General features: G+C 42.3%; 1 protein-coding gene across 1 annotated transcript; it reads right to left on the reverse strand.

The window, feature by feature from the left end:
- Positions 1-269: 269 nt before the first annotated feature.
- Positions 270-9,511, reverse strand: LOC123488457 (NACHT, LRR and PYD domains-containing protein 1 homolog). Its single transcript, XM_045219390.1, has 10 exons — positions 9,048-9,511; positions 6,170-6,216; positions 5,541-5,578; positions 4,667-4,731; positions 4,319-4,533; positions 3,454-3,713; positions 3,169-3,294; positions 2,871-3,003; positions 2,756-2,785; positions 270-586 (listed from the first exon to the last, which is right to left on the reverse strand). Exons 1-10 carry the CDS (start codon positions 9,398-9,400, stop codon positions 300-302), a joined length of 1,554 nt encoding a protein of 517 aa, XP_045075325.1. The 5' UTR covers positions 9,401-9,511; the 3' UTR covers positions 270-299.
- Between the last annotated feature and the right edge of the window lie 12,733 nt (positions 9,512-22,244).

Below are 22,244 nucleotides of genomic sequence, written 5' to 3' on the forward strand. Positions count from 1 at the left end.
AGAGAGAGATCAGAAAGTATGGAGGAGAAGGGAAGAGAGAGATCAGAAAGTATGGAGGAGAAGGGAAGAGAGAGATCAGAAAGTATGGAGGAGAAGGAGGAGTTCCACCTGAGATAATGATGTGATGATGGTCCTATGATGTAACTACAATAAGATAACAGTCATTTATTACAGACAGAAACACAAAAACATGCTTCCATTCTGAAAAACATTTCCTCTTTGATCTGGGTAGCTGTGTTTTTATTTGACCTATATTTAATCATTACACATATTCAAGGGAGGGAGCAAAGAAAACTGTCTTACCTAGATTCACTCAAGTCCTTAACAAGATGGTTTTCATGTTCAACGAGAGCTTTGAGACAAGCTCCCGTCACTTCTGGTCCTTTGGGGATGACTGCTTTCAGTAGTTTTCTCATTCGGTCCTGTTCAGTTGTTTCAGCTGTTATTCTGGAGTGCTCTTCTTCACCAATCATGTTCTTTGACCACAGATCATCTGCTATTGGCATTGAGTTTTTGGTTCGCTGAATTAGTTTAGCCCAGTGTTTCTTCAGAAACTCCTCAGCAGGAATGTCAGGGACTGTTAATGCTGAAGGGAGGGTCAATTAAATTAATATGGCTTTAGGGTTAACAGCAGCTGTTTCTACATCTTCCAGTCTCTCCAGTTATCATTCCTCTGATAGTCATTTATTGTATAGAGCCGACTCCAGGGTTGTGGTCAATTCCAATTAAAGTCAGTCAATTTAAAATAAAAAATTGAAATAATAATTTTTCCTATTAGGTTTATTGAGAAGTCATTGAAAATTGATGCCCTTATTAATGTTTTATCAACAATCTAATCAGAATAATCTAATGTCAAAGTGGACATGTCCCCCATACCTTCAACATCTGTAAGGTCCCTCAGTCAAGTATCGAATTTCAAGCACAGATTCAACTACAAAGACCAGGGATCTTTTAGAAAGCCTCATAAAGAAGGGCAGTGATTGGTAGATGGGTAACAATAACAAATCAGACATTGAATATCTCTTTAAGCATGGTCAAGTTAATAATTATGCTGTGGGTGATGTATTAAACCACCCAGACACATCAAAGATACAGTTGTCCTTCTGAACTGAGCTGCAGGACAGGAAGGAAACTGTTAGTGATGTCACCATGAGTTCATTTGTGATATTAAAACAGCTACAGAGTTCAATGTCTGTGATGGGAGAAAACTGAGGATGGATCAACAACATTGTAGTGACTCCACAATAATGACTTAAATGACAGAGTGAAAAGAAGAATACAAATATACAGAATAAAAATATTCCAAAACAGAAATACCTTATCGACATAAGTATTCAGACCCTTTGCTATGAGACTTGAAATTGAGCTCAGGTGCATCCTGTTTCCATTGATCATCCTTGAGATGTTTGTACAACTTGATTGGAGTCCACCTGTGGTAGATTCAATTGATTGGACATGTTTGGGAAGGAACACACCTGTCTATATAAGGTCCCACAGTTGACAGTGCATGTCAGAGCAAAAACCAAGCCATGAGGTCGAAGGGAATTGTCCGTAGAGCTCCGAGACAGGATTGTGTCGAGGCACAGATCTGGGGAAGGGTACCGAAACAGTTCTGCAGCATTGAAGGTCTCCAAGAACACAGTGGCCTCCATCATTCTTAAATGGAAGAAGTTTGGAACCACCAAGACTCTTCCTAGAGCTGGCCGCCCGGCCAAACTGAGCAATCGGGGAGAAGGGCCTTGGTCAGGGAGGTGACCAAGAACCTGATGGTCACTCTGAAAGAGCTCCAGAGCTCCTCTGTGGAGATGGGAGAACCTTCCAGAAGGACAACCATCTCTGCAGAACTCCACCAATCAGGCGTTTATGGTAGAGTGGCCAGACGGAAGCCACTCCTCAGTAAAAGGCACATGACAGCCCGCTTGGAGTTTGCCAAAAAGGCACCAAAGACTCTCAGACCATGAGAAACAAGATTCTCTGGTCTGATGAAACCAAGATTGAACTCTTTGGCCTGAATGCCAAGCGTCACGTCTGGAGGAAAGCTGGCACCATCCCTACGGTGAAGCATGGTGGTGGCAGCATCATGCTGTGGGGATGTTTTTCAGCGGCAGGGACTGGGAGACTAGTCAGGATCGAGGGAAAGATGAATGGAGCAAAGTACAGAGAGAGCCTTAATGAAAACCTGCTCCAGAGCGCTCAGGACCTCAGACTGGGGCGAAGGTTCACCTTCCAACGGGACAACGACCCTAAGCACACAGACAAGACAACGCAGAAGTGGCTCCGGGACAAGTCTCTGACTGTCCTTGAGTGGCCCAGCCAGAGCCCAGACTTGAACCCGATCTAATATCTCTAGAGAGACCTGTAAATAGCTGTGCAGCGACGCTCCCCATCCAACCTGACAGAGCTTGAGAGGATCTGCAGAGAAGAATGGGAGAAACTCCCCAAATACAGGTGTGCCAAGCTTGTAGTGTCATACCCAAGAAGAATCGAGGCTGTAATCGCTGCCAAAGGTGCTTCAACAAAGTACTGAGTAAAGGGTCTAAATACTTATGTAAATGTGATTTTATTTTATATATACACATTTGCAAAAATTTCTAAAACCTGTTTTTGCTTTGTCATTATGGGGTATTGTGTGCAGATTGATGAGGGGAAAAAACGATTTTATCAATTTTATAATAAGGCTGTAACGTAACAAAATGTGGAAAAAGTTAAGGGGTCTGAATACTTTCCAAATGCACTGTAACTCATGTTTACTTACTTGTTGAATGGGTGGCAGTGATGTATTCATCTGAAAGATAAATAAAATGAGGTTATATCACTCTAAATAGCATCTGTTACAAAAGTACAAAGTTATGATTGACATATGCTCCTACCTTGTGATACCACTTCTTTCCATGCAATCCTCTCATCATCACCGAATAACTCCATCTCAATGTCAACCCCTGTCATTTTCACAACCGCCTTGAAAAAGCTTGGTGTGGAGTCTCTATGTATGAGATGAATCTTCTGGAGAGAGATGGAGAGAACGAGAGAGAGATTGCTTGCAATGTAAACATATGTTTCCCATGCCAATAAAGCCATTTGAATTGAGAGCCATCGAGCGACAGAGAGCAATGGATAGAAATGTGACTTAGATGTCAGATTCATGTTCTTAGTCTACTAAAACTGTACCTGTGGATTGATGTAGGTAGAACAGGGAATGTTCAGTCTGAAGTAACTATTCAGTTTGAAGGCCTGCTCTGGTCTTGAGATGAGAACCCTTGAAGACCCTTGAGACTTTTCCTGTTGTTCCACAGCCTGCGAAACGAGGCATGGAATACACAGCCAGTCAATGTATAGTCTTATTCAAACATTATTCAGAAAACTAGCAACACACTATTATCTTCATGTTATGAGTGTCAACATAAACCGTACCACTGCTTAGTTAAGGTCACCTATAAAATAATGGTACCTCACCTGTATTTGGCTGGGGTTACTGGGGAACAGGTATAGGCGTGGAATTAGTGTTTCCTTTTTCACTGTCATATAGAGCATCAGCTCACAGTGGACATCTATGTTCCACGAAAAGATATAGCTCAGTATAACAGAGATAGCTGAGAACTTGGGATGGAGAATCTTAGCATGGAATCTGGTGACCTCATGCACTTCCTCAACAGACACTCCATGTTCCTCTACATGAAGAATCTTCATCTCATTCCTCAGGGAAGGGTTGGTCCCTGAACAACACAATAAAAAGGAGACAGAAAGACAAATATTTTATTATTCATCCAACTAAAACACAAAGAATATGCAGTATCAGATCACAGTAAACTCAAACTCACAGAATATTCATTCATTCATTCAGGAAGTGAAACTCAGTTACATGGAAATGTCTTTCTGAATACTATGTCTATTGTGATAGGTGTCTCTGGGTCCTGGAGGTTTATACCCTGAGGTGGTTGAAACCGAAGGCTATGGTTCCTTCTCTGGTATGGCTGGGAATCCCCCTCCTCGGCCTCGCCTCTCTCGCCGCTGAGGAAAAAAGAGGGGGGGATGGCGGTGGTTTGTTGAGAGAGAAACTCTCTACTGGGGCTCGGGGGAGAGAGAGGGGCCACCCCTCCTTAGGAAGCTATATTTTGAGATACTTACTTTGGGAAATACTCACCTTTGAATGAAAGGGGGGAGGGAGGCTGTTGTTGGGTGGGGCGACAAGAGGGGGAAGAAGAGCAGGGAGTGGTTGGATTTGGAGTGACTTCTAACAAATGTTATACCAAGACTTTAATAAAATCCTTGTTTTGGTTGGTCTCTCCAATCGAAGCTTGTGTGAGCACAATGGTTTTACCTAAACAGACAAAGTGTGGCAGATGAACTTCCTCCAGTTCACCTAACTCCATAGTGATGTCCAGCAATGGACCACCTTGTCCGTACTGCATGTCTTTCAGAAGGTGACTGTAGGGATACCAGTTACTGAAGTGATACTTCAGAATGACATCTCTGTCACACACCCAGCGGAGCCCAGACACTGTGCACTCATAACGCCCTTTGGGTGTCCTGTTCCTGAGGGCAACAACAAGATATGGTAGAGCGGGTCAATCGTCAAATGGAGAGGTTGGATTAGAAGCCTATTCCCAAAGGTAACAGGGGAAATACACTAGCAAGTGGAATGAAATGTTAAAAGTAGTTATTTTACCTGAACATTGTCACTCCCTGGACAGTGGAAGTCAAGGGTTCAATCGGAAGCCAGTGTGTGGAGTCCTGAACAAGGACAAGCATGTCAGTTATACATATGGGGCCAGTTTCCTGGACACAGATAGAGTCTAGTGCTGGACTTAAAGCATGATCAATGGAAGCTTCAATAGAAAGTCCTTTAAGGTCCAAGACTAGACTTAATCTGTGTCCGGGAAACTGGCCCATTAACCAAAGTAATTTATCTAATGTATTTATTCAATGTTACATGGAATGCTGGGGATTGATCCAATTAAACTGTCTAATGACAAAATATGACACAAGCTAAAATCCTGCATTCCTACAAGCAGAACACAGGGCTGTCTATATCCCAGTATGAATGGTTGGTCAGTACACACCTGGCTTTGAGACTGTGTATATATTACTAAAGCAGAACACAGGACTGTCTATATCCCAGTATGAATGGTTGGTCAGTACACACCTGGCTTTCAGACTGTGTTTATATTACTAAAGCAGAACACAGGACTGTCTATATCCCAGTATGAATGGTTGGTCAGTACACACCTGGCTTTCAGACTGTGTTTATATTACTAAAGCAGAACACAGGACTGTCTATATCCCAGTATGAATGGTTGGTCAGTACACACCTGGCTTTGAGACTGTGTTTATATTACTAAAGCAGAACACAGGACTGTCTATATCCCAGTATGAATGGTTGGTCAGTACACACCTGGCTTTGAGACTGTGTTTATATTACTAAAGCAGAACACAGGGCTGTCTATATCCCAGTATGAATGGTTGGTCAGTACAAACCTGGCTTTCAGACTGTGCCTGACTCCTGAAGGTATGTAAAAGTGAGAATTGACATTATGACTTACCTCAACATGGTCACAAGTCTTACAGCTCTGAGGAATCCCTGAAGTCAAAAGTAGTTGTTATTTAAAATGGACAATCTCATGTAATAATGCATTAATAATTATTAAATAGACTTGTAATAAAAATGTATATAAGTGAGCAACAGTCTCATTAGCACACATTAGTGTTATATTAATGAATGTTTGTGGAAGCAGGAAACAACATGGTTCTGGTCCATGTTTTGGAGATGTTGGGGGCCTGATTTCTGGTAGATCCCAGGATGAGAGCTTAAAGGTAGAGTCAGCTAAATGATGTTGTACGAGCAGCACCGCAGATATTGTGATGAGCAAGATGCCTGACTTCTCTCTCACACAGTATCTGCCCATGTGCACGGGTTCTCTTCACTCTCTTACAGCGTGGTAGCCACGGGACCAAAACAGAGGAGTTTAGCATCGCGCTCCAACACTCTTAGTTGTTGTAGAAATGTACCCACTATGATGTTTACTTTGTGCATCTACATCATATTGCTGACTCTACCTTTAAGTTTTGTTTTGACCAAATAGATCATGATTGTGTTCCTTGCCTGGGACCTAAGTATAATGAACGCTTTAATCGTATTTTGATTTTAAAACAATTATAATTTAACACTCACATTTCTCAGGTCCAGGCTTGATACAACACTCTCCACCATGGTCTCTGCTGTTGGTAAAGCAGAAGGATAGACTGTGATTAAACTAAATACAACTGATAAAAGGCTTTATATAGCATACATATAGTCTTCATAAGCAATACAAAAGGTGTATAAAGGGTGACAGAACAGCTCCCTATGTAGGGTGCATTGCCAAATGTGACATAACACTATGTCAACTTCTGAATGTGGTCCTGTGTAGCTCAGTTGGTAGAGCATGGTGCTTGCAATGTTAGGGTTTTGGGTTCAATTTCCACGGGGGACCAGTAGGAGAAGAAAAAAAAAAGGTACGAAAAATGTATGAAGCACTCACTACTGTAAGTCTCTGAGGATAAGAGTATCTGCTAAATGACCACTACTGTAAGTCTCTGAGGATAAGAGTATCTGCTAAATGACCACTACTGTAAGTCTCTGAGGATAAGAGTATCTGCTAAATGACCACTACTGTAAGTCTCTGAGGATAAGAGCGTCTGCTAAATGACCACTACTGTAAGTCTCTGAGGATAAGAGTGTCTGCTAAATGACCACTACTGGAAGTCTCTGAGGATAAGAGTATCTGCTAAATGACCACTACTGTAAGTCTCTGAGGATAAGAGTATCTGCTAAATGACCACTACTGTAAGTCTCTGAGGATAAGAGTATCTGCTAAATGACCACTACTGGAAGTCTCTGAGGATAAGAGTATCTGCTAAATGACCACTACTGTAAGTCTCTGTGGATAAGAGCGTCTGCTAAATGACCACTACTGTAAGTCTCTGAGGATAAGAGTATCTGCTAAATGACCACTACTGTAAGTCTCTGAGGATAAGAGTATCTGCTAAATGACCACTACTGGAAGTCTCTAAAGATAAGAGTATCTGCTAAATGACCACTACTGTAAGTCTCTGAGGATAAGAGTGTCTGCTAAATGACCACTACTGGAAGTCTCTGAGGATAAGAGTATCTGCTAAATGACCACTACTGTAAGTCTCTGAGGATAAGAGTATCTGCTAAATGACCACTACTGTAAGTCTCTGAGGATAAGAGTATCTGCTAAATGACCACTACTGGAAGTCTCTGAGGATAAGAGCGTCTGCTAAATGACCATTACTGGAAGTCTCTAAAGATAAGAGTATCTGCTAAATGACCACTACTGTAAATCTCTGAGGATAAGAGTATCTGCTAAATGACCACTACTGTAAGTCTCTGAGGATAAGAGCGTCTGCTAAATGACCACTACTGGAAGTCTCTAAAGATAAGAGTATCTGCTAAATGACCACTACTGTAAGTCTCTGAGGATAAGAGTATCTGCTAAATGACCACTACTGTAAGTCTCTGTGGATAAGAGCGTCTGCTAAATGACCACTACTGTAAGTCTCTGAGGATAAGAGTATCTGCTAAATGACCACTACTGTAAGTCTCTGAGGATAAGAGTATCTGCTAAATGACCACTACTGGAAGTCTCTGAGGATAAGAGCGTCTGCTAAATGACCATTACTGGAAGTCTCTGAGATAAGAGTATCTGCTAAATGACCACTACTGTAAATCTCTGAGGATAAGAGTATCTGCTAAATGACCACTACTGTAAGTCTCTGAGGATTTGAGCGTCTGCTAAATGACCACTACTGGAAGTCTCTGAGGATAAGAGCGTCTGCTAAATGACCATTACTGGAAGTCTCTAAAGATAAGAGTATCTGCTAAATGACCACTACTGTAAATCTCTGAGGATAAGAGTATCTGCTAAATGACCACTACTGTAAGTCTCTGAGGATTTGAGCGTCTGCTAAATGACCACTACTGGAAGTCTCTAAAGATAAGAGTATCTGCTAAATGACCACTACTGTAAGTCTCTGTGGATAAGAGTATCTGCTAAATGACCACTACTGTAAGTCTCTGAGGATAAGAGTATCTGCTAAATGACCACTACTGTCAGTCTCTGAGGATAAGAGTATCTGCTAAATGACCACTACTGTAAGTCTCTGAGGATAAGAGTATCTGCTAAATGACCACTACTGTAAGTCTCTGAGGATAAGAGCGTCTGCTAAATGACCACTACTGTAAGTCTCTGAGGATAAGAGTATCTGCTAAATGACCACTACTGGAAGTCTCTGAGGATAAGAGCGTCTGCTAAATGACCACTACTGGAAGTCTCTAAAGATAAGAGTATCTGCTAAATGACCACTACTGTAAGTCTCTGAGGATAAGAGTATCTGCTAAATGACCACTACTGTAAGACTCTGTGGATAAGAGTATCTGCTAAATGACCACTACTGTAAGTCTCTGAGGATAAGAGTATCTGCTAAATGACCACTACTGTAAGTCTCTGAGGATAAGAGTATCTGCTAAATGACCACTGTCTGTCCTATATCTAGGAGATAAAAGAAAGCTTAGGAAATATATTTCACACATACATTTAACCCCTATTTTGGGTTAGGCACAAAACTACCTTCATTACATAATTTTTTTCCAAACGGTACCGGTTGCCGGTAAGACGTATCCCTTGACACTCATGGGGGTCGTAGAGCATCTCCCCTAGTCCACAGTGGGGTCAGATTAGTTTCTAGCCAAAACGGTTCGGATTCTACAAACAGAAGTTGGCATATCGACGGTACTGACTTCAGATGAGTCCCCTGACAAAACACCCTAGCTCTGCCACCTTTCACCGCCGATGCGTTGGATTGAAAAACAGATATATCTATCCTAAAATGACGGATGATTGATGGGGATTTTGTTATTATGTTACTTAGATTGACACACCGCTGCGTCAATCGATTTTAGGGGGTTATTTAAACACATCAACAATAATGTAATTGTAGGAATGATTCCAGAGGAAAACACATGATAAAACATTGCTATGACTCACCTTTGATTGTGTTGATCATCTATCTGACACAGGGTCACTGAGGAAGAGAAAACGCTCAACCCAAACCCAGGATAGAGGGGTTCAGTGAATGTGGTGTGTTCTGTGTAAAGGTGTGTCAGTGTACCAGAGGAGGACACACTATAGAAGGACAAAGTACCAGCTGGCCAGTCCAGATACACTCCAACTCTCTTAGAAACAGGACCAGGGATGCATCTGCTGACTCCAGAATGGTAAAATAAATAGAGGCTATCAGAGCAGAATAAACACCAGTACTTCCTGTTGGCTCCAATCCAACTTTCATCCACCCGTCCCTTCCTCTTCAGTCCTCTGTACACCACACCAATGTCAGCCATGTCACCATCCCTCTCCACCTCCCAGAAATAACGACATCCAGATAAGCCTTCTCTGCAGAGAACTAAGTAAAGATGGTCAAATCTGTCTGGATGGTCTTCATAATGCTGCTTGTCCTCCACCCGTGTCACCTTCCTGTTCCCCTCACACAGTATCAGGTGTGGGTTTGCTGTATTGGGTCCAGGGTGAGATGACAGGCATCTGTAGACAAAAGGAGAGTTTAATCAAACCACATCTTCATATAAAATGTTGTTTTTGTAGGAACAGAACTAGTATTGATTAGTTACTATGTTACTATAATTCTGAATATGCAGTTGATTATGATTGAAGAGACTTACATTTCCTCAGCCCAGATTTCAGCCTGAACTCTCCACCATGATCCACACTGTAGGAGAAACAGGTTATTGACTGACAGAGACCTAATAAAGCAGTCAACATTTAAACCATATTGTTGTGTTCTGGTGCACTATCCAAGTTCATTACTAGAGACATACAGGTATTCTATCCTACCTACTGCATACAGAACAGAGTACAATTCATTACTAGAGACATACAGGTATTCTATCCTACATACTGCATACAGAACAGAGTACAATTCATTACTAGATACATGCAGGTATTCTATCCTACCTACTGCATACAGAACGGAGTACAATTCATTACTAGATACATACAGGTATTCTATCCTACCTACTGCATACAGAACAGAGTACAATTCATTACTAGATACATGCAGGTATTCTATCCTACCTACTGCATACAGAACAGAGTACAATTCCAACAGGATATCAGAGATGCAGAAGAGAGTATTCATGTGGTGATGATGTATGCTGTGTTGGAGTGCTAAGCCTGCTGGGTAAACTTCCCCTTAATTCTATCATCATGTCCTCATGTTACTGAACCTACTACACTTCATAGGACACAACCGCTGCTCACACTATTAGGACATCTATTCTGACTTACTTCAGCTTCATCAGTTTATCTGTGGGATCCACCAGAGCAGCTGAAAGCAGTCCCCCTGCAGAGTCTCCTGGGTGATTGTAGCTCAGGTCCAGCTCTTTCAGGTGGGAGGGGTTTGACCTCAGAGCTGAAGACAGAGCAGCACAGCCCTCCTCTGTGACCAGACAGCCAGACAGCCTACAGAGAGACACAACAGCTGTCTAGGTTGGTGTACTGGTGTCAATCATCTTGTAGGACACCCATACATTTTTCCATGACACAAACATTGTCATGAAATATTAGATTTTCAGAGTATTTGTTTTACTAAGCTCAGTACCGACCTGACTGAAACAGCTGTACATTGCCCAGTGTGTGTAGTTTACAGTCTGGATCCTCCAGTCCAGCAGAGGGCAGTGTAACTCAGCTCAGTATCGACCTGACTGAAACAGCTGTACTTATTGTAGCTGAGGTCCAGTTCTCTCAGGGGGGAGTTTGGTGTCTGCAGAGCTGAAGCCAGAGTCTCACAGGATTCATATGTGAGTTTACAGCCAGCTAGTCTGAAGAGAGGAGATATGTCAATACACTGTTGCTAACCCAGTCACGACCTCTGCAGCCAGAATAACAGCAAACTACAATGAACTAAAATATAAACTCAACATGCAACAATTTCAATGATTTTACTGAGTTACAGTTCATAAGGAAATCAGCTAATTGAAATCCACTCATTAGGCCCTAATCTATGGATTTCACATTGCTGAGAATGCAGATATGCATCTGTTGATCACAGATACTTTTTAAAAATGTAGGGGCATGGATCAGAAAACCAGTCAGTATCTGGTGTGACCACCATTTGCCTCATGCAGCACGACAAATCTCCTTTCGCATTGAGTTCATCAGGCTGTTGATTGTGGCCTGTGGAATGTTGTCCCACTCCTCTTCAATGGCTGTGTGAAGTTGCTGGATATTGGCAGGAACTGGAATACGCTGTACTACACGTCTATCCAGAGCATCCCAAACATGCTCAATGGGTGACATGTCTGGTGAGTATGCAGGACATGGAAGAACTGGGACATTTTCAGCTTCCAGGAATTTTGTACAGATCCTTGCAACATGGGGCTGTGCATTATCATGCTGAAACATGAGGTGATGGCGGCAGATGAATGGTACGACAATGGGCCTCAGGATCTCGTCACGGTATCTCTGTGATTTCAAATTGCCATCCATTCTAGAATGCCCTTCTAGCCAATCAGAAATGAGTATTCAACAATGCTGTGGTATAACTAATGTTAAAAACATACCACCTCACTCAAGATATTTAACCTTTGTGTGGTGGCTCCGGTAATGTGGCCCGGGGAAAGCCACTGTTTTGAGCGTCAGCCACGCCCCCCACAACCAGCATTGTAGGCTGCAGGGCTACGTCCACACCTGAGACCACTTGGCCTCGTTTAGGCTGCAATGCACCTTGGACATTTAAGGTGTTGCTTTAGTTCAGCAGGGGAGAGCTCCGGGCTGGACGCCCCTGGAAATTGTGTTCTCCACAGGAAAACTAACCGGACTACAAGTGAATCTGTGTAGCAGCCCAGCTAGTTTTTCATTACAGCTAAGTCATACTCTCGGTTCAGTTAATTAGAGTGTTTTGTTTTCAGTTATAGTTTGACAATCTTTGTTAATCTTTTATTTTGAATAAATATGTCAGCCTAGCAGGTTTAAGCTCCTGTGTGTTGGACTGTTTTTGTTCCATCCTGCCAGCCACACCTAGCGAGTCATTAAATATTTATCACATTTTATGTATATGTTAAAATAATGTTAAGATTCCTAACAACTACGAATATATAAACAATAAAGAAACAGTGGATACTGAAGATAGTTAACTCACACAAGTGTCTGTATGTTGCAGAGAGGATTGGTTAGTCCAACACAGAGCAGCTCCACTCCTCTGTCTCCCAGGTCATTGTAGCTGAGGTCCAGTTCTCTCAGGGGGCAGTTTGGTGTCTGCTGAACTGAGGCCAGAGTCTCACAGGATTTATATGTGAGTTTACAGCCATCCAGTCTAAGAGAGGAGATAATATGTTAGATATACAAATCCTCCAGAATAATGTAAACATCAACTCAATAGCAGAACTTACAGTGCTCTCTTGCAGGTTTTCACAACCGGCATTAACCTCTGATAACCTTTCTCTGATGTGTTGTATGTCTTCAGGTCAAACTCCTCCAGCACCTCCTCTGACATCAGTAACAGGTAGGCCAGGGCTGAACATTGTTGAGGTTCTAGCTCGGTTTCTGAAAGAGTTCCTGATCGCAGGGAGGTCTGCATGTCTTCAACTAGAGAGTTGGCACCAAGTTCATTCAGACAGTGGAACAAGTTGATGATCCTTTCTGGTGAGGATTCCCATTTGATGTTGTCTGAAAGGTACCTGACTGTTCTCTCAACTGTTTCCTCATTGCTCTGTGTTGTACTTCCTGTCTGTGTCAGAAGGCCTCGTAACATATTCTGATTGGACTCCAGTGAGAGACCCAGAAGGAAGCGGAGGAACAGGTCCAGGTGTCCATTCTCACTCTTCAAGGCCTGGTCCACTGCTCTTCTGTGTAAGTCAGACAACTGGATTGACTCCTCCTCTTCATCCTCACTAGTGGTGGAAAAAACATTTTCCTTCTTGTCCAGACATGATTCTAAAGCATGCACTGCTGCTAGAAACTCCTGAATGCTCAAATGCACAAAGCTGTAGACCTTCTCTTGGTTCAGCCCAGATTCTTCTTTAAAGATCTCTGTACACAATGCTGAGTACTCTGATGCCTCTGTGACATCAAGGCCACACTCTCTCAGGTCCTCCTCATAGAAGATCAGGTTGCCCTTCTGCAGCTGTTGGAAAGCCAGCTTTGCCAGTTTCAGGATCATCTCTTTGTCTGACTGAGAGAGTTCCTTTGGGTTTGTCTCTGTGGCTTTGTTGTACTTCTTGTTCTTCACAATGATTTGGATGAGCATGAAGTGTGTGTACATCTGGGTCAGAGTTTTGGGGACTTCATCCTTCTCTGCCTCTTTCAGTATCATCTCAAGGACAGTGGCTGATATCCAACAGAAGACTGGTATGTGGCACATGATGTGGAGGCTCCTTGATGTCTTCATGTGTTTGATGATTTCATTGGCCAGATTCTGATCAGTGATTTTCATCCTGAAATACTCTTCCTTCTGTGGATCATTGAACCCTCGTACCTCTGTCACCTGGTCAACACACTCAGGTGGGATCTGATTGGCTGCTGCAGGTCGTGTGGTTATCCAGAGGAGAGCAGAGGGAAGCAGATTCCCCTTGATGAGGTTTGTCAGCAGCACGTCCACTGAGGTTGGCTTCGTGACATCACAGCACTTCTCATTGTTTTTGAAGTCTAGAGGAAGTCGACACTCATCCAGACCATCAAAAATGAAAACAGTTTTGGTTTCCCCATCTTCAATGCTTTCAATCTCTTTCAGGTCTGAGAAGTAGTGGGAAAGATGTTGCATCAGACTGTATTGGTCCTTTTTCAGGTTCAGATCACGGAAAGGAAGAGGAAACATGAAATGAACGTCCTGATTTGCTTTTCCTTCTGACCAGTCAAGGATGACCTTCTGCACAGAGACTGTTTTTCCAACGCCAGCGATTCCTTTTGTCAGCACAGTTCTGATAGGTTTGTCTTGTCCAGGTAAAGGCTTGAAGATGTCGTTGCATTTGATTGGTGTCTCTTGTGTGGTTTGTTTCTTGGATGCCATCTCTATTTTTCTCACCTCATGTTCATAATTGACCCCTCCACTTCCACCCTCTGTGATGTAGAGCTCTGTGTAGATGTCCTTTAACAGACTTTGGTTTCCATGGTGTCCAATTCCTTCAGATATGTGTTGATACTTGTGTTTCAGTTTAGCCTTAATGTCTTGTTGGACTGTCAGAAGAGTTTGACCTGTAGGAAAACAATGAGAGTTGGGACTCATAAGTTCGTGTGTGCGTGTGTGTGTGTGTGTGTGTGTGTGTGTGTGTGTGTGTGTGTGTGTGTGTGTGTGTGTTTAAAGGGGCCTTTGTACCGTTCTTTGTAATATTGTATGAAACACAGTCTTACTTCTTCTGTCCAGAAGGTTGTGTGTGATCTTTAATGTATCCTCACTGTCTAAACTCTCCACTTCCTTATTGTCATCTGGTAATGGTTCTTGGCTGAAAGCAGGTGGCTGATCACTCTTCATTGATAGCAGGCTGGGGGCAGGTGACTCTGCTCTTGGCTTCTGGACACTGAACAAAACAGGGAGATCGATCACCTCATCAATATCTCATCTACTTCATTTGAACAACTGTATAATGGAACTTCTAGAAGTCCTGGGCTGTGTTCGAATACCCATACTAACCTACTTTATACTACATACTTAATGAGTATATACTACATACAATATACTATTAGTTCATTTTAGTATACTGTAAACGAATGGTATCCTTTCAGTTGTGCATACTAACACTACGCCTGTCTACCGGAAGTTGATTATTTTGCTATGCAACCACTTGCTAGCTTGTTAGCATAAACAAATCACTAGCTAGACATGTTTGTGTTCGTAAATTCAACCTGGAGTGCCAGAGTGCGCTCTGGGCGTTCTTAAATTCAGAGCGTTGTCATATTGTCCATTCGTAAATTCTGAGCGTTTTCGCTCTCTGAGTGTTCAGAGCACACACTAGCCGAGGAGTAGGGTTGATCCTAGCGTTCTGACCATCATGACAGCAGTCAAGCACACAAGCTAACTGGCTAGCTACTTCCAGACACAAATGAGAGACCACCTCACTCTGACCATTTTACTCACCATAGCAGAGCTGGATAGGCTGTTTTCATGTTATCAATTTACATTTTTGCCGACGTTTACTGACACCGGCCACATTAAACCGGTGTTGGGCGTTTGTAAATTCGTCAGTTATTCTGCGCTCTGGCACACTCAGACGAGAGTGCTTTGAAATCGGAGTAGATAGCCAGAGCGAATTTATGTCCATTGAGAACGCACAACAACTATACCACTTAGCTAAGAATGACGTGAATAATCAAGTCAATAAACGTTAGATCAGGGGTGTCAAACTCATTTTAGCTCAGGGGCCACATGGAGGAAAATCTATTCCCAAGTGGGCCGGACCGGGAAAAAATCATGGTATATATAACTTAAAAACAACAACTTCAGATTGTTTTCTTTGTTTTAATATGATCAACATACAACATAAAGCTGGAGCCTGAGGACAGTGTGTCCAAAATAGTACAAGCACAACATCACTATTAATCATAAAACACGTCAAGTTTATTTGAAAATTCTAAAGAAAAAGAACACACAAACACACAATGCCTCAGTGATTAACAGAACTGTTTCACAGATCACAGAACTATATCAGGGTGTCATTTCTCAGGCAGAAATGTAGATAAAAATAATGAAATCCTGTTCCCCAAACAAGTGCAAGAACCACAGAGTCAAGAATAGGTTAAATATACAAATAAAATAAAATCAATTAAAAACAATAGCACATCAACATAAAAACATATAAACATAAAGCTGGAGCCTGAGGACAGTGTCCAAAAGCACAACATCACTATTAATCATAAAACACCTCAAGTTATTTGAAAGTTCTGAGGACAAAGAACACACAAACACACAATGCCTCAGTGATTCACAGAAGTATATCACAGATCACAGAACTATATCAGGGTGTCATTTCTCAGGCAGAAATGTAGATAAAAATAATGAAATCCTGTTCCCCAAACAAGTGCAAGAACCACAGAGTCAAGAATAGGTTAAATATACAAATAAAATAAAATCAATTAAAAACAATAGCACATCAACATAAAAACATATAAACATAAATCTGAAAGCGTTGCTCAAACTCCCGTAACAGTCCAGTTATTTTATCTTTGAACCGCTTCATGTCTGCCACATGTTGGGTCGCGCACACATTTTTCAGACAGGGGAAGTGAGCTGCATCACCACCGGCAAGTTGCGTCTCCCAAAATGACAGCTTCAACTTGAAAGAACGTATGCTGTCATAATACTGCGTGACAACTTTGTTGCGCCCTTGCAGCTGTTTGTTCAAGTTATTCAGGTGCTCTGTAACATCCACCATAAATGCAAGGTCCGGCATCCATTCTGCGGAATGAAATTCTAACACTGGTTTGCCCTTTTCTTCCATGAACTGTTCAATTTCTTCTCGTAAATCAAAAACGCCTCAGCACAGCACCTCGGCTTAACCATCTTACCTCAGTGTGGTATGGCAGGCCATAGATGTGGTCTTTCTCTCTGAGAAGGCTGTCAAACTGACGGTGATTCAGGCTTCTGGATCGGATGAAATTAACAGTTTGGATGACCACCTTCATGACGTTATCCATCTTTAATGACTTGCAACACAAAGCCTCCTGGTGCAAAATACAGTGAAAAGTCAAAAAATCACGTCCTCCATTTGCAGATTGCACTTTCTCTCTGAACTTTGTCACAACGCCTGCTTTTTTCCCCGATCATTGAGGGCGCACCATCTGTAGCCAGGCTGACAGCGCGGGACCAGTCCACTCCGACCCTGTCCAGCGCGCCCGACGAGTGCGGTAAAAAAATCAGCTGCTGTCGTTGTATCTGTCATCAGCACCAACTCCACGAACTCCTCGGTGACGGTCAATGTGTCATCAACTCCGCGGATGAAAAAAATGGCCAGTTGTGCAACATCTGTAATGTCCGTGCTTTCATCAATTGCAACCAGAAACGCAATAAATGACTTTACTTTTTGCTTCAACTGGCTGTCCAAATCCACTGAAAGATCGGAAATCCTGTCTGCAACTGTGTTTCTTGTCAGGCTGATATTTGCAAAAGCCTGCCGCTTTTCAGGGCACACAATCTCCGCTGCCTTCATCATGCATGTTTTTACAAATTCACCCTCACTAAATGGTTTTGAAGCCACTGCGATTTCATTAGCAATGAGGTAGCTAGCTTTCACTGCAGCGTCACTGATGTCTCGGCTGTGAGTAAACACAGACTGCTGTTTCTTCAGACCCGCCAACAGTTCATTCACCTTCTCTCATCTCCGCTGTCCTTGAAAGTTGTCATATTTGTCGGCATGAAGACTCACATAGTGGCGACGAAGGTTATATTCTTTCAGCACTGCAACATGCTCTGAACACACCAAACATACAGCTTTCCCATTCAATTCCGTGAATAAATAGGATGACCATTTTTCTTGGAACACTCTGCACTCTGCGTCCACTTTTCTCTTTTTTGACAGAGACATATTGGGGCAATGAGGGTGCCAAAGCACATCATGTTAAAAGTAGAAGCCGTAATAAATATCGCGGGCAAAACAAAGTAGCTCATTGGCTGCACGTGCTTGACCTACTTGCTCTGCCCCGGTATAAACAGTTTGCTTGCTTAACACAATTGCTATTGCGCCATCCAGTGGACGCAATTGGAACAGCAGTTTATTTTATAGAAAAATTGCAGCGCATTTTTATACTTAAATTATTATTATTTTATTTTTATTTTTATTTTTTCAAAATCATCTCGCGGGCCGGATTAAACCAGTTTGCGGGCCTGATCCGGCCCGCGGGCCGTACGTTTGACACCCCTGCGTTAGATAGTTAGTTAGCTAGCATATAGTTAATATACTGGCAAGTTCGGTGTATTAGTAGCCAACTAACGAGGTAGCTAGCTAACATACTGGTAGTACCTACTGCTGTAATGATATGCTTTGCGGTGCGTAAGGATAGCGTAGCCAACACATTGTCAGCCAACATAACGTGTAGCTTAACTTATTTGAAAAGTCATTACATTGTTCAACATTTTCTTAACATTTGTCAAAATTAGTTAAAGCAATGAATTTGTATCCGCTCTCGTTAGACTTCGGCTGCATATTTTCCGCCATTTTCTTAAAATCTGAAAACGTTGTGAAGCCACACCCATTTTCTGAAGAATTGCATTATGGGCCCTAAAAGCACGGAAATAGTGTCCACTGTGTGTATACTTCGTACTTTTGCGAATAAGCATACTACATACTCAATTTACGTCACAAATAGTACGGTTAGTGCGGCTAGTATGAGTATTCGAACACAGCTCTGATGTTTCTTTATAAAGCTACAGTCTGCAATTGATAAATCGATTTGGGGAATTTTAAATGAATTATGTAGACCTACATTTGATGTAATTTGGGAACACTTTTCCCTTTAGTTTTATATCTTTAAGATAACTGTATATTTTATATGTAATCTCTTACCTCTTAGAACTGGCGTCTTGAGTCTACCAAGTAGACATTACATACAGTTAAAATAGCTGACAGGTATTTCTTCTATGCCAAGGGAAGCCAGGCTATAATGTATCTTTCGTCTCTCTTTGCTTCATAATTGTCCTTTAATTCGCAAGAGGCTGAATGTATCTCACAGGAGAAAGCATCCGAGCGAGCTAAACAGCGCCCCTCTGTCTCTCTATGTGTAGGCCATCTATCTGATGCTGTCTGGTCCAAACGAGTATGACATTGTTGCCCGTAGCATTGAAGACAAGGGAAGCCAGCGAACATTTGTCCTTCGATTTAAAAAAGTATTAGAAATTAGCCAATCAGCGTTGAGCTAAACTGAGCGAGCTCAACTGTGATTGGTTCTGGTGCTCCAATAAAAGGTGTCAAGGTAAACCAGCTTGGATTTTGACAGAAACAACTTGAATTGTTGCATCTCGTTGTGTTGTTGTCCTCTGGTGTCTAGCTAGTTAGTTAACATTGGTCCTTTCCTAAATGAACCATGGATGGAGATAGGGATTCGGACTTGTGGTTTTACTTAATTCTCCATACTGGCGAATGATTATAACAGCGATTCTGATCCAACCATTAATTCATACATTGCTGTGCCCCGGCCTGAGAGGATGGAAGTTAAATATGTAGCTAGATGTAGAAGGATAATGTTAACTAGCTAACGTTGCCATGAATGGAAGTTAGGCTAGTGAGCAAGCATTTTAGCCAGGTAGCCTAGGACAACAAAATATAAAAGCGTGTACTGTATGCAGGGACGGCTTGTTCAATAGGGCGATATGGGCGACGCACTGCCAAACGGGAAAAGGAAGGGATTTTTTTTCTAATCAATTATAAAAAAAAATAAAATAAAAAAAAAGTATAATTTTTTTAAATAAATTTATAAAAAATTATATCACGGCAACAGCAGTTATCAGTGTTCACGTCTGATCTGCCAGCCACTAAATGTCAAATCAGGCTAAAGTCGTGCTTCAAATGGCCCCGCCCGTTTTTTGGGCGATTTCAGTCAGGTTGAAAATCGCCCAGAAGTCTCTCATAGCCTGTCATGTAAAATCTATTTTTTTCACATTTCAAAGCTTTCAATACATTCTCTATGGGTGTCTGTGGGCATGCACTTACGCGCTTTCGTCATACATAACGTAACCACGAATGAACGTAACTAAGAAAAGACCAGGTAGCAGCCTCAATCAATTCACTACTACTATCAAAATGGCTAGGCTTCAGTCCAACTCGATTGTGTCTTTGAAAGAAGTTCCTTTTTGTCGCGAACAAATGAAGATAAATTGGCAACGAAACAATTAGGACCTCCCAGACCAAATTTAATAATTCAACAGGTGTCTACTAAAGGGGGAAGTCCTACACCCGAGGATTTTCCAAAAATTGGTATGAACGGAAAACCTGGCTAGCAGGCTGCGATGTAGCTAATGCAGTTTTTTGCTACCCCTGCTTACTCTTCCACCCTGAAGGCGGCACAGCAGACAGCACCGCTTGGACAGCGACTGGTGTAACCGACATGCACCATCTTTCAGAAAAGATAAAGAAACATGAGCTGTCAAAGACCCACATGGATAGCTGTTTGAGATTGTCATCTTTGGGAAGAGTGAATATTGCCACTCAACTGGATGAGGGATACAGGCTAGCTGTCCGCCGCCACAACGATGAGGTTAGCAAGAACCGCCATATCCTCAGCCGGCTAATCCAGTGTGTTAAGTTTTGCGGAGTGTTTGAGTTAGCTTTGCGAGGCAAAGATGAAACTGAGGGCTCCACCAACCCTGGTATTTTTCTTGGACTTGTCAACTTTGTGGCACAATTAGATGAGGTGTTTGATGACCATCTTAAAAATGCTAAAGTTTTCAAGGGCACATCAAAGACCATTCAAAACGAGCTACTGGAGTGTATGCTAGCGGTCACGAGGGAACATATTGTGGAGGAGGTGAAGTCTGCGAACTTCGTAGCTATCCAAGCTGACGAGACCACGGATGTTTCTACGCAGACACAGTTGGTGCTTGTGCTGAGGTACATAGATAGCAAGCACAAAGTGCAGGAGCGCTTTTTTGAGTTCCTTCCCATCTCGGAATCAACCTCAGCCTCAATCGCCAGTGTACTTTTGGAGAGACTGAACGGTCTTTTTGCCGATGACGAGAAAGTCAAACTCATTGCGCAAGCTTACGATGGAGCCAGTGTGATGAGGGGAGAGAAGGCAGGTGTGCAGCAGAAGGTGCGTGAGCATTTCAAGAATGCCCATTACGTGCATTGCTATGCGCATCAGCTGAATTTGATCATGCATCAAGCTACTTTCGCATCAAAAAAGTGAACATTTTCTTTTCCGATCTGAGCGGGATTACAACGTTTTTTCCCGGTCACCCAAACGCACCAGCATTCTTGACCAGACTGTTGCACGAAGACTGCCCAGACCTTCATCCACACGGTGGAACTTCAACAGCAGAGTCGTGAACACTGTCTACGAGAATCGAGACGACCTCATAGAATGTTTTGAAGCCATCCGGACGGGTTCATTGGGTTCATTTGACCAGCTTACTGTGAGAGAGGCATCTGGTTACGTGAGGATGCTACATGATGAAGATTTTATTTTTTTTCCTGCGGCTTTTTCACAAAATCATGCCCCACGTCGACATTCTGTACCAGAAGCTACAGAAGAAGGACATCGATGCTGTCTTTATCAAACGTGCCCTCGACAGCTTCACAAGCAGTGTGCAGGCCATAAGGTAAGATTAAACAATATCATTCGATCTTTCTCAAAGCAGAGCTTTATTTGAAAATGTATGCATGAAAGGAGACTGCATTTGTGTTTGAAATCACATTATTCTCATTATATATGGCCAGTGGTGTAATCTATCTTATTTTGTATACTATGTGTACTGTGCAGTGGCGCTCATAAGCTTATGATCCCATGCTAAAGTTGACTAAAAAGAGGAATAAAAAAATAAAAAAAATCATCTTTTGGAAATTGATCTTAATGACTTAATTAAAAAAGTTGGAAAATCCAACCTTTAAGGACACCAATTTTCTTTTCTTTTTTATTCCTCTTTTTAGTCAACTTTAGCATGGGATCATAAGCTTATGAGCACCACTGTATACTGTGCTGAACATCCAGGCTATGTGAGACACAAAGGCTAACTTAAACACTAAAGACTTTATGCATCCCTGCCCATTTTAAGTGGAACTTAAGTATTTGTACTATACATGGATACATTGCATATACCTGTGCATCACATAGACAACAATACTGTACAAAGCCAACAAACACATTGGTCTGTTTGCCTTCAGGGACTCCTCTCAACAGCAGCTGCAAGAAGCAACAGGAGCCAAAAGACCCAGAACAGCTTTGAGAGAAGAGGAGAAGCAGAGGCTGTCTGAAGAAGTCTGCAACACCATCCTGGATCACACCAAAGAAAGGTTCTCTTTCTCTGGCCACCTTGTGAGTGCTACCTTACTGCAAGCAGACATGTTTGAAAGGTACTGCCATTCATTTCCTGATGAGGCTCTGAATGCCACTGTGAATGCATACCCCATGCTGAGCAAGGCAAAGCTCAAGACAGAACTATCTCTGATCTATGAGAATCCTGAATTCAAGGGGAGGCTGTGGTGCACTGGCACTGTACCAGGTTCTCATGAGCTACAACCTCCAGGAGAC

The sequence above is a fragment of the Coregonus clupeaformis genome, unplaced genomic scaffold, assembly GCF_020615455.1.
Source record: "Coregonus clupeaformis isolate EN_2021a unplaced genomic scaffold, ASM2061545v1 scaf2344, whole genome shotgun sequence".
NCBI lineage: Eukaryota > Metazoa > Chordata > Actinopteri > Salmoniformes > Salmonidae > Coregonus > Coregonus clupeaformis.

Bases quoted from the DNA above. Each gene is read 5' to 3' on its own strand.
- LOC123488457 (XM_045219390.1), bottom strand. From the start codon at position 9,400: ATGGCTGACATTGGTGTGGTGTACAGAGGACTGAAGAGGAAGGGACGG. The intron at 6,217-9,047 runs GTGAGTCATAGC...CTTTACCAACAG, and splicing joins GATGATCAACACAATCAAAG to CAGAGACCATGGTGGAGAGT. The intron at 3,714-4,318 runs GTAAAACCATTG...TGTGTTGTTCAG, and splicing joins GCCACACTTTGTCTGTTTAG to GGACCAACCCTTCCCTGAGG.